General features: G+C 45.9%; 1 protein-coding gene across 2 annotated transcripts in view; it reads right to left on the bottom strand.

The window, feature by feature from the left end:
* The window catches only part of Gatb (glutamyl-tRNA amidotransferase subunit B), a 78,423-nt gene that overhangs the window by 18,623 nt on the left and 43,293 nt on the right, over window positions 1–16,507 (bottom strand). For both annotated transcript variants that reach the window (XM_046459226.2, XM_058583917.1), the window contains exons 8-10: window positions 16,255–16,299; window positions 14,161–14,350; window positions 2,307–2,440 (exon numbers count right to left, since the gene is read on the bottom strand). In XM_046459226.2, coding sequence (XP_046315182.1) covers window positions 2,307–2,440; window positions 14,161–14,350; window positions 16,255–16,299 — 369 coding nt within the window. The remainder of the gene's footprint in view (window positions 1–2,306; window positions 2,441–14,160; window positions 14,351–16,254; window positions 16,300–16,507) is intronic.

Here is a 16,507-nt window from a genome sequence, read left to right as displayed (position 1 = left end):
GAGTTCAGCAGACTGTGTTGTCAACAAGGCGAAGAAAGTAAGGGAACTGAGGCCAGAGACTGCACTCTCCTCACAAAATCCTCCGAGGCAGGCCCCATCAGAGTTGATTTCACAGAATGACACTGAGGGGCAGAGCCAACTCATCCATGGTCAGGCTGGCAAGGAGCCGGGTCAGGAGGTGAACCGACCCCACTACGTGGGCACGTAACCGATAGCAGGAGACTGCACATGGCCTGTGCGGCCAGCCTCTGTGCCCAGATGACTTTGCGGAATCACAGATCAACGTGAGTCTATCTTCCTTCTACTTCTCCATGGCCCTGGGATGCCCCTGAGGTGTCGTCACCCTCCTGGCCTGCGCGCCACCTCCCCAGGGCCCTGCAGGGCCATTTGCCTAAGGAACTCTCCTATACTCAAACCTGACGCTTATATTTCTCCTTCTTGAAATGGGCAGCTCACCAACTCTCCCTGGTTTTCCTTCTACTTCTCTGCCATTTGTCTCAGTCTCCTGTCCCTTGGGCCGTTCTTCTCATCAAAGGCCACAGAGCCTCAGGTTCCCCCCTCGGCCGCCGCAGCATGCCGCAGCCTCCCTGGTGGCTGTCCTCTGCCCATTTATGTGCTGTAAGTGCTCGTCCACCTCCCCTGCATTAGCAACCTCTCCCGGGGGGCCACCCCAGACTCGCCTGGCGATGTTCACACTTGCTGGCCCCCATGACCAGAACTCTTACCCGCGGCTCCTCCACTACCCTTCACTCGGGTCTCGGTGGAGCCGGGATCTCCTTCCCCTCGCAGAGCACCGCCTGCTGCTTCACAGTCGCCAGGTCCTGAACTATCAGTTCTCAGAGGGCAGGGCCCGCATCTGCCTGGGGACTGTGCACAAGGCAGAGTCCAGCAAACATGTGCTAAATAGCGAACAAGTGAGCACTCACAAATTTATCCCTCCCAGACGTCGCATCAGCCATGATCCACACACACACACACACTGACTCCTGGCTCCCACTGGGGTGTCTGTCCTGCAGGCAGCTCAAACTCAGCATGTCTACGTGCATCGTGGTGTCCTCTAGCCCTTCCCTCTGAACTTACTCCTTTTCCTTGTCTCTACCAAGAGTGAGAAAGACTGTCACCCATTTTACCTCAAGTGGCCAAGCAAGGAATGTAGGTGTGACGCTGTTTGGGGGGTTACTGCTTCCAGCTCAGTCCCCTCACTTTAGCTGGGCCATCTCCACCCTGGCTCAGGCCTGGGGCACTTCTCATTAGCACTCCTTTAAGATGTTTCCAACTGGTCTTTCTGCCTCTAGACTGTTCTACTCTGCTGGATTATGCCCTCTCCCCCCATACATACATACAGATATAGATAGATAGATATAGATATAGATAGATATAGATATATATAGATATATAAACCCTAATCTCCAATGTGATGGTATTAGGAGGTGTAGCCTCTGGGAGGTGATTAGGTTTAGATGAGGTCATGAAGGTGAGGCCTCCAAGATGGAATTATTGTCCTTGTAAGAAGAGACCCAGAGCTTTCTCTCTCCACCCACAACACCTGATCTTGGACCTGCCAACCTCCAGAACTGTGGGAAACAAATATATTTAAGCCACCTAGTCTGGTGTGTTTTGTTACAGCAGCTGAGCTTACTAATGTACACCATACTCCCCCAATGTGACCCTAGGGCTTTGCATAGGAGTTTTCCAGGTGGCCTGTGGTTGTCTCTCCAGCTTTGCCCCCATTCTGTCCTGCCTGCTTAGGCACTCTGTAGTCTTGTTTCCTGAGTGTACATGGCCACTGCCTCTGAGCATGGTGCTACTGCTTTCTTGGTTCAGTGCTTCTGTCCCTCCCACTACCCAGCAACTCCCACTAGTTCTTCAGGGCTGGGCTCAAGTGTCACCTGGGGGAAGCCCTGGATGATTCTGCAGCCCCCACACAGGGCCCTGTTATTAGCAGTCACGGCAGCCCACGTTTGCCTCTAGAGTAACAGGATCACACTGAGGTGACTGTTTTCTTACAGGTCTGTATCCCCTGCAAGTGTACAAACTCCTCATCTTTCATCTGCAGGCCACCAGCCCCAGCCCCTAGCACAGTACAAAGGACATGGTGCACAGTCAGGAGAACTGAACAAATAGATGAATTTTCAGATGGGATAGAGACTATTTTTAGAATTCAGAATATACAGGCCATGTTTGTTGTCTTTTCAGGAGAGCCTGAGGGAGAAGAGGAAGAGGAAAAACTCACCCTGCCCTATTTCAACTATTTTTAGACAGAGTTCATAATAAAGGAAGAAAAGAAATCCCCAGATCTCACTCACCTCTCACTGACAGTCAGGTTCTGTTGCTTTAAATAGCCCAGGAAAGTGTTGAGGACCCAGCTAGCCACCTTTTTTGGCTCTGCCCTAGTTTCTTTTATCACATTTTGGAAGAACTCCAGTAGGCCAACTTCATTCTATTAAAAAAAAAAAAAATTATATAAAGCCTTCCCCCAAAACGAAAGATCAGCATTCTAAGGCAAATCTGACATTCACTCTTTCTTTGCTAAATGCTGAGATGTCACCAGAAAATTCTGATCGTTTTCAGTAAAAGGCAAGAATTCTACTTCTACTACTGCCACTCTGCATTCGGACAGCATTTTCTTGAAGGAATGATCGTGTGTGTTTTAAGAGCCCTGACTATGTGGCCTAGAGGACAGTAAAGGACACACTAGGACACACTCTTCTGTCCTTTCACATCACTCATGCACCCAGCGGCCTCTAGCCTTGAGCTGCAAACTGGGCCCACATGTTTAATGCCGTTTTTCCTTTCTAGGCCTGTCTCCTGTTAGGAGTCTTAGTGATTGCTAGAAAAGAAGGTAGGAAATGGAGCAGATCAAGAAGGAATGAGCACGTGACCCAGTCAGGCCAGGCGCAGAACCAGTGGAGGAAGCTGCTGGCTCCCAGGCCCTGTGAGCAGGCGAGGCTCGCTGGCCCTGCCTCTCATCGTGCTCCTTGAAGTCACCAGAGGATTGAATGAACATGGAGAGCTGCTTCATGAAGACTTTACTGTAGTCCCCTCTGGACGGTCAGCTGCATGAGCCAGGGCCATGCTGTTCTAACACAGAGCCAAGTCAACGCTGGGCCACTGTAGCTGCTTGGATGGAATCAGGGTCTGCTGTCACCATGTCACAAACACTCATTCTTAGATGTCCTACATTGACCTTTAAATAGTGGAATTGCCACAGTTATGCATGAGAGTGACTGGGCACTCATCAGGTTTCATACTAATGGCCGCCAGCTCAGTGATTTAGCACAACTCAGAAATTTAGCTAAGACTGCCCCTAAAATAAAAAATAAAAACATGCTCGACTCATGTGGTGGAGGCTGAAATTTCCAAACGCAAAAGGGTACACATTTTAAGTAACAGATTTCCCTTACCTGCTGAAATCCAAGTCAAACTATACTTTCCTTGAAATATTTTATTTTTTTAACATTCATACTGCAGCTAAAGCTTCCACTTCCTCCCCTTTCAGGGAACCCATCATTAAGCAAGGAACTTTCTGGAAAAATAAGATACCGGGAAGAAACAAGAAATACTAACAAGTGCTCTCAAAGTTTAGTTATACTAGAAACTTTAATATATACACACAGGCACAAGTGCTGAAATAGAAATTCCATAATAAAAAAAAAATGTATGCGCCCTTTGTACCAGATAAATTCTCTGGTGACGGGCCTGCTGAATAATCCCATAATCGTCTCTTGAATCTCCTTTCGAGCCAATAGCTATTATTCTGTTCATGCTAAAGCAGGGCAAAGGCCACCTCGGCAGCCCAGGCTTGACTGCAGATGAAGGCAAATTCAAGCAACATGAAGAGGAAGTGCAGCTCAGCTTCCGGGAAATAGTCAAACTTCTGCAATGGTGTGCAAATCACTGGGGAGAGAGAAAACTGCTTTCCGGCCCCAATCAAATGGGCAGAGTTCTCTGTTTGAACCCAGACAGGCAGGCCCGCTGGCGAAATGAGCCGTTAGGAGGAGAACTCTGCTTTGCTAAGGAAAGGTTCCCGAAATCCACCTAGAAATATTGTGCTCAAGCTTGCAGGCTTGGCTGAGCGGCTGGGGCGTGATGAATATCTACTCCTCTACCCTTGGGTGGTTTTTTTATTGGATGGATAACATGGCAAGTCAGATTTCTGTTTGTCTTTTCACGTCAGTGCTGTGATGAAGCCTCTCCGAGTTGGAACTGTACTTCACTGGGGGATTCACAGTTTCAGTGCTCAATTTAAAGTGGACGTGAAAATCTGCTACAGGGAGTGGGGCTGTCGGAGGCTGCGCTGTGCTGCAGCTGTCCAGAGAATGATGGATCAATAAAAGTTGCGCACGGGCTGCTTGCTTTGGCTCTTCAGAGCCCAAGCCCGCTTTCCAGGGAAAAACGCACATGCATTCTGGTTTCCTAGTGTTAGTTCTTCGATGAGACTGGCAAATGCTAATAAGCCTGGCACAGATCTCAGAAGTCCCTGGTGAACATGGCAGTGCGACCATCTGGTTTTCTCTGAAAAACAGCAGACCGGTAATTCCCTTACATAAAAATCATATTAAGAGCAATGCAGACAGGTCACTGCACTAGAGGACCTTCAGTGTCCTTCCCTGAAGCCATAAGCCTCATCTGTCCTACACAGGACAGAACTGAAACTTCAGCCACCCAGTGAGTCAATCTCCTGGTTCACATGACTCCAGTTGTTCCTCAGAGGTTGCTGAAGTGCAGCAGGGACAATCGGTCCTGTCTTATGTATAATACCAGGAAGTCTCGAGCTCTGTGACTGGAAAGCATCTTTTTCACATTTCAATCAAATTTCCCAAAGCATTCAATGACATCCAGAGTCAATGTCAGGTGAACCTCTCAGACGATAACAGGAGCCCTCACCTACTAACGGACCTGTCAGCTGGTCAATGCGGGGGTGAGGCAAAGTGGAAGATCACCTCACTTTCGCTGCTTGCTCTCGGAATGAGCCTCAGTTTACCCTTGCATAGGGGAAGCAATCTGTCCCCAAGTTGTCCTTTGTCTTCTACCTTCAGAGACAACAAAGTGTTAGATGACTGTCCAGTTGGAATAGGATGAAGGCTGATTTCTCAACTGCAATTCTCATTCTAAGTCACACACCCTGTGAACCCGATGACAGTCCAGAAATGAGGCTGGACTATATTTATAAGTAGAATGAAACCTGATAGAGACAGCTGCCCAGGGGCAGGTTCAGAGAAGAAAAAGAAGCCCAGAAAATACTAGTTAAGAAACAGCTGGTTATGTGACAGGGAGTGTCTTGGCACCTATGAGGGACCCTAGATTAGAGATGCTGGCTGATCACGGCTCTCGAGAGCATTTACTAAATATAGCGCTCCCCTTCTCCATGGGGGGGATATGTCCCAAGATCCTCAGTCAATTCCTGAACCCTGGACAGTACTAAATAAGCCCTGTATTCTCCCACATATAAATATCTATGATACAAGTTCTAATTGATAAATTAGGTCCAGTAAGACTAAAAATAACTAATAATAAAATTAAACAATTATAATAATATACTGTAATGAAAGTTTTAAAATTTTTTTTTTAGTTGTCAATGGACCTTTATTTTTTATTTATTTATATGCAGTGCTGAGAATCAAACCCAGAGCCGAGAATTGAACCCAGTGACTCACACATGCAAGGCAAGCACTCTACTACTGAGCCAAAACTCAAGCCCTATAGTGAAAAGTTTTTTATAACATACAAATTATTTCTGGAATTTTCCATTTAATTACTTTTGAACCATGGTTGACAGTGGCTACCTGAAAACTTGAAAGCACAGGCAAGGGGAGACTACTGTACCTATTAGATACCTGGTAGTCAGCCCTGTGGGCAGCTGTGTATGACGGCTGCTGATGGTGAAGGTTACAATGATAACAATTGTAGGGGCCTGTCCTGTAAGTGAATTCCAACAACCTGTGAGCTGAGGATTATCAGGACTCTCCTGCACATGAGGACACCGAAGCACTAATGTACTTGAGGCCACACAGCAAGACAGCAGCAGAGCCAGGAATTTGAACATCTGCAGTTTGTGTTCTTGTGTGACACTGCCTTTGAGCAAGGAGGACACGGTCGATGCCTTCCTGGGGACTGAGACTGAGCCCCTATCAGTGCGAGGCTTGATGAGAGGCAATGAGCTCATCAAAAGAGAGCGCTTCCCCACCCTTCCATTATTTTGATACCTGCCAGATGTTCAAAGGTTATTAACCTATGAAAGATGCTTCAGAGGTCCCCAGCAATTAGCCTAGAAATTGGAAAGAGAAAATGGTAAACTCACTGTTTGCCTTTGCCAAGGTACACCTAGGCCACCTGGCACGACACACTCCAGTTCCTATATTAAGGAGGAAGATAGTGGCAAACCTACAGCCCCTGCCACTAGGGTTCCATGGGACAGGAAGGTGGCCAGAGGTCCCCCATGCCACTGCACCAGAGAAATTAGACACTGCTCAGTTCTCAAGTACCTTCTGACACAATGAGACACATCCCCGAATTTCTCATGAATTCGGATGTTAAGCATACTCTATTTTATCTACTGCACTCTGGTTCCTCTAATAAGGGTAATCCAGGTGGTAGGCTTGCACCTAAATGGGCAGGTCACCCCTGTGGTGAGAGGGGCTGGCTGTCCAGGAGGTTTTGCCTCTGCAGACTGAAGGCTGGTGGTTTTAACTGGGCAAGGCTCTCATGTGTCACAACATGGCATTTTGTGGAGCCACAAATGGGAATTACATCCAGTCCCTGTGTGGCAGGGGTTGAGGGCTTGAATAGCTGCTGAGCAATTGTAAAGACAGTCGGGGGCCTGTCATCTACACATCCATGGGGGCTCTGTCCTTCCCTCCTTATTCCTGTGAATTTGGTTATTCTTACAAGATAAGAAAAACTAAATTAAACTCAAACCCACCAACGTGGCGGTGAAAATAACACCAACTGCTAGTTGGGGATGGAAATGAAGTGAAAAGGGCCGAGAAAGCAATGGTTCTAGGTCTGAAGGTTGAAGTTGTAGGAGATGAAGGTCTGGAATTATTTTGGGGATGGTGGTGGGGGCTGGCAACGGCTCTGGTCTGTGATGTGAATGAACCTTTCCAAGGGCTGTGACAATCTTCCAGGGAGGGTTCCTGCAAGCAGAATAACCACTGAGACGGGCCTTTCCAGTGGGGAATAAAAGGGAGTTAACTGGCCCAAGGCTGCCTGGAAAGCAGCATTCTCACGTGACAGTCCCCCCTCAGGAGAAAGCCAAAAGTATCCTGAACCACAGTTGCAACTTTTAAACTACAAGAATCTGCAGAAGCTCTGAACAGACCTACCCACACCAAAGGCATGCTCTCTGGGCCATCCCAAGGACACACGACTAGGGGTGGATAGTCCTATTTTGGTCCCTGTGATTCCCAGCCCTGGGCCATGTTCTCCAGCGGAGCTCTGGAGATCCTACACTCTGAGCAGAGCTCTCAACAATTTCACTTGTGCCATGTTTCTGGCAAAACCGAGTTGTACACAAATCCTGAGTCAATCCAGTGCACCAGTCTGTGCAGGGAACACTTAGGCCAATGTGGAAATGAATTTACACTTTGGGAGGTACACTTGCTCTAGGAGAGAAGTCAAAGGGAGGCCCATTTGGGAATAAGCATTTCTCTTGCATAATCACAATACAAAAAATCAAAAGCAGTGAGAGCTGGCAGCAGCGCTGCACAGTTACGAGCCTGCATCTGCAAGAATGGGACCCTCGAAGTACGCTGTCAAACAAGCCACCACTGTCATCCGGGGTAAGCAAGTCAGCCGGGGGAGAACTTGGGTTGCTCAACAGGAGCTTTCAGGCTGCAGATTAAAATTGGCAAGGAGCTCACCGGCCATGTAGATATGCATATCTGCTTCAAGATCTGCCTGAAGCCTGAAGTGGCATATTTTATTTGTCTTGAATCAGAAATTATTCCATAACTAAGAAATGCTGCTTCAGGATTGGTTGGGGACAGAACTGCCTGCAGGTCTCCAAGGTAGGGGGCTCAGGACTTCACTGCCCCCTCTGCTTTGTCCACAACAGGCAGGTTGCTGAGGGGGTCAGATAGCAGAGAATCCTCACATCTGAAGGCCCCCGTCACTTGAATTTGGAAGAAATGGAGACCTGTTTTTGCAGGGGTAGAATCAGAAGATGCCTCTTTTTATTCAACTTTACCAGAACAAAATTTTGGTTATTTTTCTAGTACAGAGAGTAACTGTAAAAGCGTCCCTAAGCTGGCAAGCTCCAGATGCAATTTATAAAATGAAGAATAAAATCAATTTGGAAAATTGCATGGAGCTAAAATATGGCCACAGCAATGTTGACCAAATGGATTTTCCTTCAACGGCAGTTAGAAGGTGACTGCTTTGCACCTTGGTGAGTCTGGGTAGTCTAAAATCAGTCAACATGGCTTCAGATACTATTGTAAACCATTAGCTTTAAAGCAATACTACATAAGGGATATGCAGGTATTTATTGTGGCAATTGCTTCATGGGCAATTCATCCAGAAGCAAACCAGGCTGTTTCTAGCTTATTTGAGACTTAAAGTAAAAGTCTTGAAAAACAATCCATTTGATAACCAACTGTGGTCATGATAGCTTTTCTGTTTCTTTGTCCCTTGGAGACACCTTAACCTTTTCTATGATGTCAGAAACAAAGCATTATGACTTGCAAAGGGAAAGAACCAGCTGGAGAAAATCAAGTCGTTCAAATAAGATGATGCATCTTGAGGCTGCATATAAAGACACACACACACACACACACACACACACACACGGCAGCCCAGGTTACTGATCTTGGGTTTGCAATCACATTGTCCTTTGGAGCCAGGCTGGATTTTTCTAAAATTCTGCCTCTGGTGAACAACTCTCCATCCATCATGTCTGTGTGCTGCTGGTGTTCATCTCCTCTCTGGCAGAATATTCTTGGGAGTCTGCCTGACTGTATTTAGTTTTTTTAGATTTGACGGAGACTGGAGTATCTTTGGGGTAAGCAAGTCATCCTCCCGTTTCAGCTGAGGAGGGGACTGGCTCTGTTGAGCCTTGCAGAGCCTCCCAACTCCTGAGAGTCAGAGGTTAGAGCTGCAATCAAGAATATCTGTCCCTTTGTCAGTATTTTAACCCTCTCCCTGTGGGGCTACTCAGAAAGCACCAAAACGACACAGCCACGCTGAAGGCTTATGTGATAAGAGGGACAGGCAAAGGGTAGGCCTTAAGAAACCAACCCGGGCTGCTCCGTCTATACTTCCTCCATGAAACCTGCCGAGCAAGATGAGGCCACATCTTTCTAGCTACTGACTTCACACGCGGCCAGTTCCCTGACAGCACACACCTGGACCTTACCAGGTGCCTACTATGTGCCAGGCTGAATGACTCGAGGCATCAGGCAAGACCATCCTGCAAGCCCCACACCTTATGGCCCAGGTGGACACACTTCTTGATGAAACAGACAGAAGGAGCCATTTTGTTTAAGAAACAAAATAAATAAAGCTGCCGAGAACAGCTTACACTGCTTCTCTTCTGACTTAATTTTTCCACTTGGAAAATTGACATCATTTCTGCTTTTCATGGGAGTTGACCGATTTTCACTAAATTTAGCAGACAGCACTTGATGTTTATTTATAGGGCAGTCTGACATTTAAAAACCAACAGGAGTGGTCAGAATCTTCAAGAAACCCACAGTCTCTGTGCCTCGGGAAACGAACATGGTATAGAGCATTAACAGTAAGAGAATTAACTGTTAATGTTAACTGTTAATTAATGTCACTTCCCGTCTTTTATCAAACTGCCTTGCTCTCTGACCTCATCTTTTTTTATTACTTATTTTCTTTACTAATGAAACAAAAGTGATCCAAAACAGCCATTACCCTGAAACTTTATTTCCACTTGGCCCAGGAGCACATCAGTGTGCAGATAGACAGGAAGGCTCAGAAACAAAGAGCCTGATCCCTCTGGTCAGCCTGGTGTGAATGTGGGCGGGGAAAGTTACCTGACCAAAGAGGCTGCATTTCCTTCCCTATGCCTGCCTAGAGGGCTGTCCTAAGGACACACTGGAAAGGGGCACACTGGGGACCCTAGAGCATGCTCTTGCAAGCAGACTTTCAAATGTGAGACTCAGACAAAGGGCTACGGTTCCTCTGCATTCCCTGAGGGAAAGAAGACAGAAGTTTACAAGAGCTGCTTCATGGACATCAGCCAGGAATGATTTTGCCAAGAAAAATGCACGTGATTACAACCCTGACCATTCTGATAACTACTCCTGGATATACTCAGAGGAGGACTGGTTATGTGAGAAGAATCTCATTTTTCAGAATCCAAATACCTGAATCTCAGCTTCCACATTTCTTTTTTTTATTATTATTTTTTATTGGTTCTTTTTAGATATATATGTAGTAGAGTGTATTTTGACGTATCCTACCTACATGGAATATAATTTCCTATTCTTGTGGTTGTACAGGATATGGAGTTACACTGGTCGTGTATTCATATATGAACAGAGGAAAGTGATGTCTGATTCATTCTACTGTCTTTCCTATTTCCATCTCTTCTCCCTCCCTTCTTTCCCCTTTGTCTAATCCAATGAACTTCTATTCTCCCACACCTCCCTCCTTATTTGTGTGTGAGCATCTGCACATCAGAGAGAACATTTAGCCTTTGGTTTTTTGGGACTGGCTTATTAACATGATAGTCTCCAGATCCATCCACTTACTGGAAAATGCCATAATTTCATTCTTCTTTATGGCTGAGTAATATTCCACTGTGCATATGTACCACATTTTCTTTATCCACTCATCTGTTGGATGCTACCTAGGCTGGTTTCAGAGCTTGGCTATTGTGGACTGTCAGCTTCCACATTTCTATTCCTTAATCTTTACAAATGAGGTCAGAGAGCAAGACAGTTTGATATAAGATGGGGAAGTGACATTAGTTAAATAAACTGAAATCTTAGGCGGGCAAGGTATTTATTTATGTGAGCAGAAGAAAAACCAGTAATAGTTCTTCTGGGAGGGAGCCACATGAGGTTGTAGGAGAGAAAACCAGAATGTAGATTTGATTTAATGTCCCAATGAAACTAATTCAGAACACAAAGGTCAGACCAAGTGACTTGTGTATGGTCATAGGTAATGGGATGGCTGAACTCCTTACCCAGAGTTTGATGACACACATGTCACCCATGATTTGCTGGGTTGTCCCAGGGTGGTTCAGGTGCATGGTCTTTGGAAACATCGATCCCTTCATCAGGACTACTTCCCCCAGGATTTTCCTGTGTACTGCAGCGATACCCGGCTCATTCCCTGTCCATCCCAGCTGCTGAGCACCCACCATGCCTCTGACATCATGGCAGATACTAAGGTATACTATTAGACTTGTGCAAAAATCAAAGATAACGATATGCAATTCAGTGCTCACTGCACATGGACATGACAATATAAATTAAAGATGAGTTAAATTATGAAGATTTTTTTTGCGGGGAAGGCACGTCGTGTGGGGATGGGGGGATATACGCACACTGCTTAATTAAATAAGCAATCCAAAGGCAGGGAGCACGGAGCCGAGGCCCTGCAAAGCACACCTCCACCACTGCTATTTATTTAATGAATACTCCTGGGCACTCTTTAAATTGAAAGATGGTTCATTAGATTTGTGCATCTGCCCTTCTCAGCAATCTGTTGTGTTTCTGATGGAGGCAGGGAAAAACATGAACAGATCATTTTCGGGAATGTTATGAGTAACCCAGCTTCCAATGATTACGAAGTCATAAAGGGCTCAGGCTGCTTCATTTGGGGAAAACAATTTGTCTGAATCATTCTCTGTCTGTTCCTATCTGCTCCTGTTCTCATTCATCGTGGAAATTTCAGGTACTAGGCCTTTCACTTTTTTTTTTTTTAAAAAGACTAATCATCTAATATATTATCCGCAAGCTACAAAATAAGCATGTGTTTGAGGTACCAAAACATTATAATTCTTTTCAAAAACAGCTAAAACAAACCACCTCTTTCTGACGTGCTCCAGGTCTCAGTTGAGTCGTCGCCACCTCCGCGGGGCCCCCATCTAGCTCTGTCACAATTTGCCCTGTGGGCTGGCTAGCTGTTGTATTATGTATGCATACATAAACTCTAAGGAGGCCAAAAAGGATCTTAAAAACAGTCTTTGTCCCTATCTCAGTACCTGCACCTAGGCAAAGCTAATAAAGTGTTGAACAAAATAATTATAGGTAGGTTTCTCTTGACAGGCCCTTAAACTATTAAAATGCAGACTTGCTCGTTGCAGCACTAAGGAAAGACCTTACTGAAGGCTGACACCAGGTTTTGGTCCCGTGAAGGACGCATGAATGAAGACGGGGGCACAAAGGGAAGTATGAGACGCCCGTGCCCTCATGGAACTGAAGCTCAGGGAGATGAGACAGCTGCTGTCCCCAGAACACACCCATCGGGGCCAAGTGTGAGGATCCTAGAGATATCCTCATACACCTACACACACTTTCACCCAGTGCCTTAGAAGAAAGAGCTGCGCTCCTGAGAGGAGGTTCCAAAAGGTCCTTTCTCTTCTCTTGTGGAGAAGGCTGATCTACAAAAGGATTCCTCTGCAGTATCTGCTGGCTTCTTCTCTATACTCAAGCAACCAAGCAAATGGCCAAGCAAAAACCTCGGCACATCACGCACTCCTAGAGGGCTGCCTCTCCAGCTAGTCAAAGCCTCTCTCTGAGAGGTAACGATGTCCTGGGTTGGGTGGCCTTGTGTCCCGTCTTCCCAGCCCCCACACAGATGGCAAAGAGCAATAAAATGCAGATCTGGAATTCAGCATTTACTCCAAGTGGGCTGGAAACTCAAGTGAGAAGATGAGGGGAGGAGTGTAAGACTAAAACTGGGGACTGCCACCTAACTTCAGGAAGAACAGGAGCCATATGAGGCTCAGGTAAGAGGAGCTCTCTATGGGAAGCTGACGGACGGCTTCAGCCAAAGACCTGGCATTAGGTCTGCTGACGTGCTCCTCTGTGCTCAGCGACAGGAAGGCGGGCACAGTGCTTGCCCGGAGATGCTCAAGGAGATTCGCTAATGAACAACTGAAGCACAGCGATGGAACCGCCACAGATGGATGACTAAGATGCAGGGCAGCCTGGAGGAGGCAGGGATCAAGTCCGCCTAAGGTACTGGCAAGAAACTGATGGTGCCTGATCTTTATTGGTAGTAAAAGAGCTTCTCGTGAGGCACCCTGGATGTCTCTCAAGGGAGCCAACTTACGGATGGTAAAGAGAAACAATCGCTCAGTAGACATTTGATTGCCTACCCTACTATAAACCTCTAGGTGCTGTTATTAAAAGACATAAATATGCACAGCCATACCGTACTACCTCCTATAGTTATTATTGGTTATTTATAAAAGCAAAAGTCCAGTTTCCACAGATTTTGCTGCTCCAAAAGATGACTGGGGCATATACCTTACTCCCTGAGAGCCACAGTCGCAAAACTTTCCACTTCTCCCTAACAGACAAGACAATGGTGACAAAATGCTCTGCTCACTGATGCTGTATCACTTTAACGTTGCCATAACAAAGAAAACCACAAAGCCCGAGTAGCTTTGAAAAGGATGGAAAATCCCTAAGCAGATCTCAATGGTGTCAGATTCTCTACTGGTCCCATTAGATGCATCCTCAAGCCTCAAAGGACTGATACTTTTAGTCACAGTTCCCAGCATTTTGTGGGGAATAAATGTTTTCTTCTACAATTGGTAAAACAACCGACTGACTTTTGAGAGCCTAACATCCTGCCAGACCCTGTCACGGTTCGATACTGTTAGACATCTAGAAACCCTATACATTGATTTTCCTTTGTCCTGCAGACACATGGGAAAACACTCATCCATAACATTTGGACTGGCTTCAAAAAGTCTCCACGGCTGCTGGGAGCGGCTGCTCAGTTCTACATGGGAGAAATGACTTAAGTGGGATTTGTTTTCTCTTCTGGTGCGGAGGAGCAGTCCCATAAAGGACAGTGAGCAAGGACACTGTGCCTCACTCTTCTCAGGGGCGTCTATCGTAGGAGTCAAGACGCCTGCCCACTTGCGACCAAGTGCACGTGCAGGGGCCTCTCAGAACACCACCCCCTGCCTGCCCAGCCAGCTCATTTCCGCCTCTGATCACCACCTACCAGTAACGTGAAGCTGTGCTCCGGCAGCAGCCCATACTGCTGGACGAGCTGCTCTCGGGTCACACTGGGGAGCTCCGGGAGCATGTCCCGAATCTGGTCAATGTTGATCACTTGCTGAGAGTCTGCACCTGCAGGCAGAGTCGTGCTATCATAGAGTACCAGGGGAGGCAGGTTGGGCTCTGGCATAAACCTGGGAGGAGAGAGGAGACGGAACTGGAATCTGGAGTATCTGGATTGATTAGAACCACAGATCTACCACTGATAGGAATATTTCTGTGCCAGATGTTATGTTACTTGCAAACGATTTCTAATGTCCTATAACATCAATTCCCAGTTTCCCCGGAAAATCTTTGCACAGTGCTCACCAAGTGCCCAAATCACCAAGCCTGCCGTTCTCCATGCTCAGGAAGCAATGGTGAGTAAAATAAGCAGAATGCTCAGCCACATTCTCATTTATGACTGTGGACCATGTACACATTCATTAAGACACAGGCTGGAAACAACGGGACCAACTGAGAACAATTTATTAGGGAGAAAGATGACCTTCCCCTATTTTTAAATTCACACTATTTTTAGCAGTATTTGTGTAATAATGAAAAGTCAAAGGTGGGGGAGGGGACTGTTCCTTCTTGAGTGGGAGAAGAAATGAAATGAATTTTGCCTAAATATAATGTGGAAGCAAGAGGTAAGGGTGGGATGAACAGGGGGAGCACAAGGTACTTCTAGGGCAGTGAAATATTCCATATGACTCAGTAATGGCGAATACATGTATTACACATATGTCAAAACCCACAGAGTCCATCACACTGAGAGGAAACCTTAATGTAAACTATGGACTTTAGTTAATAATAAGGTATCAATATTGGTTCCTTGCTATAACAAAGAGACCATACAAATGCAAGATGTTAGTAAGAAGAGACTGTGTCGGGCAGGGCACTGTGAGTAAGTGGGAGAACGCTGCACTTTCTACTCAATTCTGCCGTAAACCTGTAATTGCTCTAAAAGTTAATTTTTTAAGAACGTGGAAGCCTACCACTGTATATATGCATATGAAACAAAGATGTCCCTCCCTGCTGTTCCAGCACTGATGTTCTCTCTCTGCTCATAATTGTCAAAGGGTTTATATAAAAGCAGGAGAATGCAGAATAAATGGTGGCTTGAAGGTAATAGATTAGAAGTGCAAGCAACTCATCAAAATTCAATGTTAAAGCTCTGCTATGAATCAGTGTGATTTCTGAAGGCAAGAGGAAACCAAAAGGAGGCTTCACTGTCAGCTAACTTGAGGGACTGAGCAGAAGCCACTGTCCCAATTAAAAGGCAAACTCCATGCTCAGCAAAAAAACAGCATAAATACAGTAGGGAGCAACACTGAGGAACAAAGAGGGTTCCTGGGAAAAACAGGCTGCACCTAGAAGAGCACCATAATTAAACAATCTTGACTTTGACAGACACAGATGGGAGTCCTTGGGGCAAAGGCTACATCTGATCCTCACTGACAGCAACATCTGCACTTATATATCCTGCAACTCACAAAGGAGAAGTGGGCTCATCTCAACAACACTGCTGCTTCAAGCCTCCACCTTGGCAATCTGCTAAACTCAATGGGAAGAAGCAAAAGTTCAATTTATTTTAAGCCTATCCTTATGATTTATTTGCAAATTTTCTACTGAACCAAACTTGTTTGTCAATGAAATAACATCACCTGAGATTAGAAGGGAAATGCCATTAACATACACACCTCTTTTCATTTTTTTTTCTCAAGCAACTTCAGAATTTGCTACTGAATGTAATAAGAGTAAAAATAGCCGAGGCCCCTACATCGACTTCTATCCTCTCAGCTCAACTGTACAGCTCTGACACAGGAGTGAACAAGGTCTTCCACAGTTGATCAGACCAGGCAATCTGAGGCTATCAAACAAGGAAAATGTAATTTCTTCTCCCAGGATCCACATAAAATAGGGAGTCTTGCTTCATTTTCCATCATGTAGTAAGTATTCCTAAAAACGCTCCAGGATCACTGTGTTCTTCTTCAAATGGATTTGAAATATGCTCCTAAGCCCAAATGTGTAAGTATATTGATACAAGGATAATCACCTGTAGTCTTGTTTTCCTTCTTTGTCTCTCATTGGCACAGTGCACCTACAACAGTTAAGGAAGACAATGTTGAACAAACACTGCATGCACACCGGCTAGCCTACATGCATAGGAGGGGTTTGCTATGGTCTGAGTCTTGTGTGAACCCAAAGGCCTATGTGTTAAAAAAAGGTGTGGTTCCCCCGTTTGGTGCTACTGGGAGGTGGTGGAAACTTTAATAGGTGGACCTAGTGGGAGGTCTTTAGATCACTGG

This window comes from Marmota monax, unplaced genomic scaffold (genome assembly GCF_021218885.2).
Source record: "Marmota monax isolate L192 unplaced genomic scaffold, Marmota_monax_Labrador192_F-V1.1 WCK01_AAM20220418_F8-fsc00002, whole genome shotgun sequence".
Lineage (NCBI taxonomy): Eukaryota > Metazoa > Chordata > Mammalia > Rodentia > Sciuridae > Marmota > Marmota monax.
The sequence above is the reverse complement of the archived record's forward strand: the minus strand, read 5'-3'. Positions and strand labels throughout refer to the sequence as shown.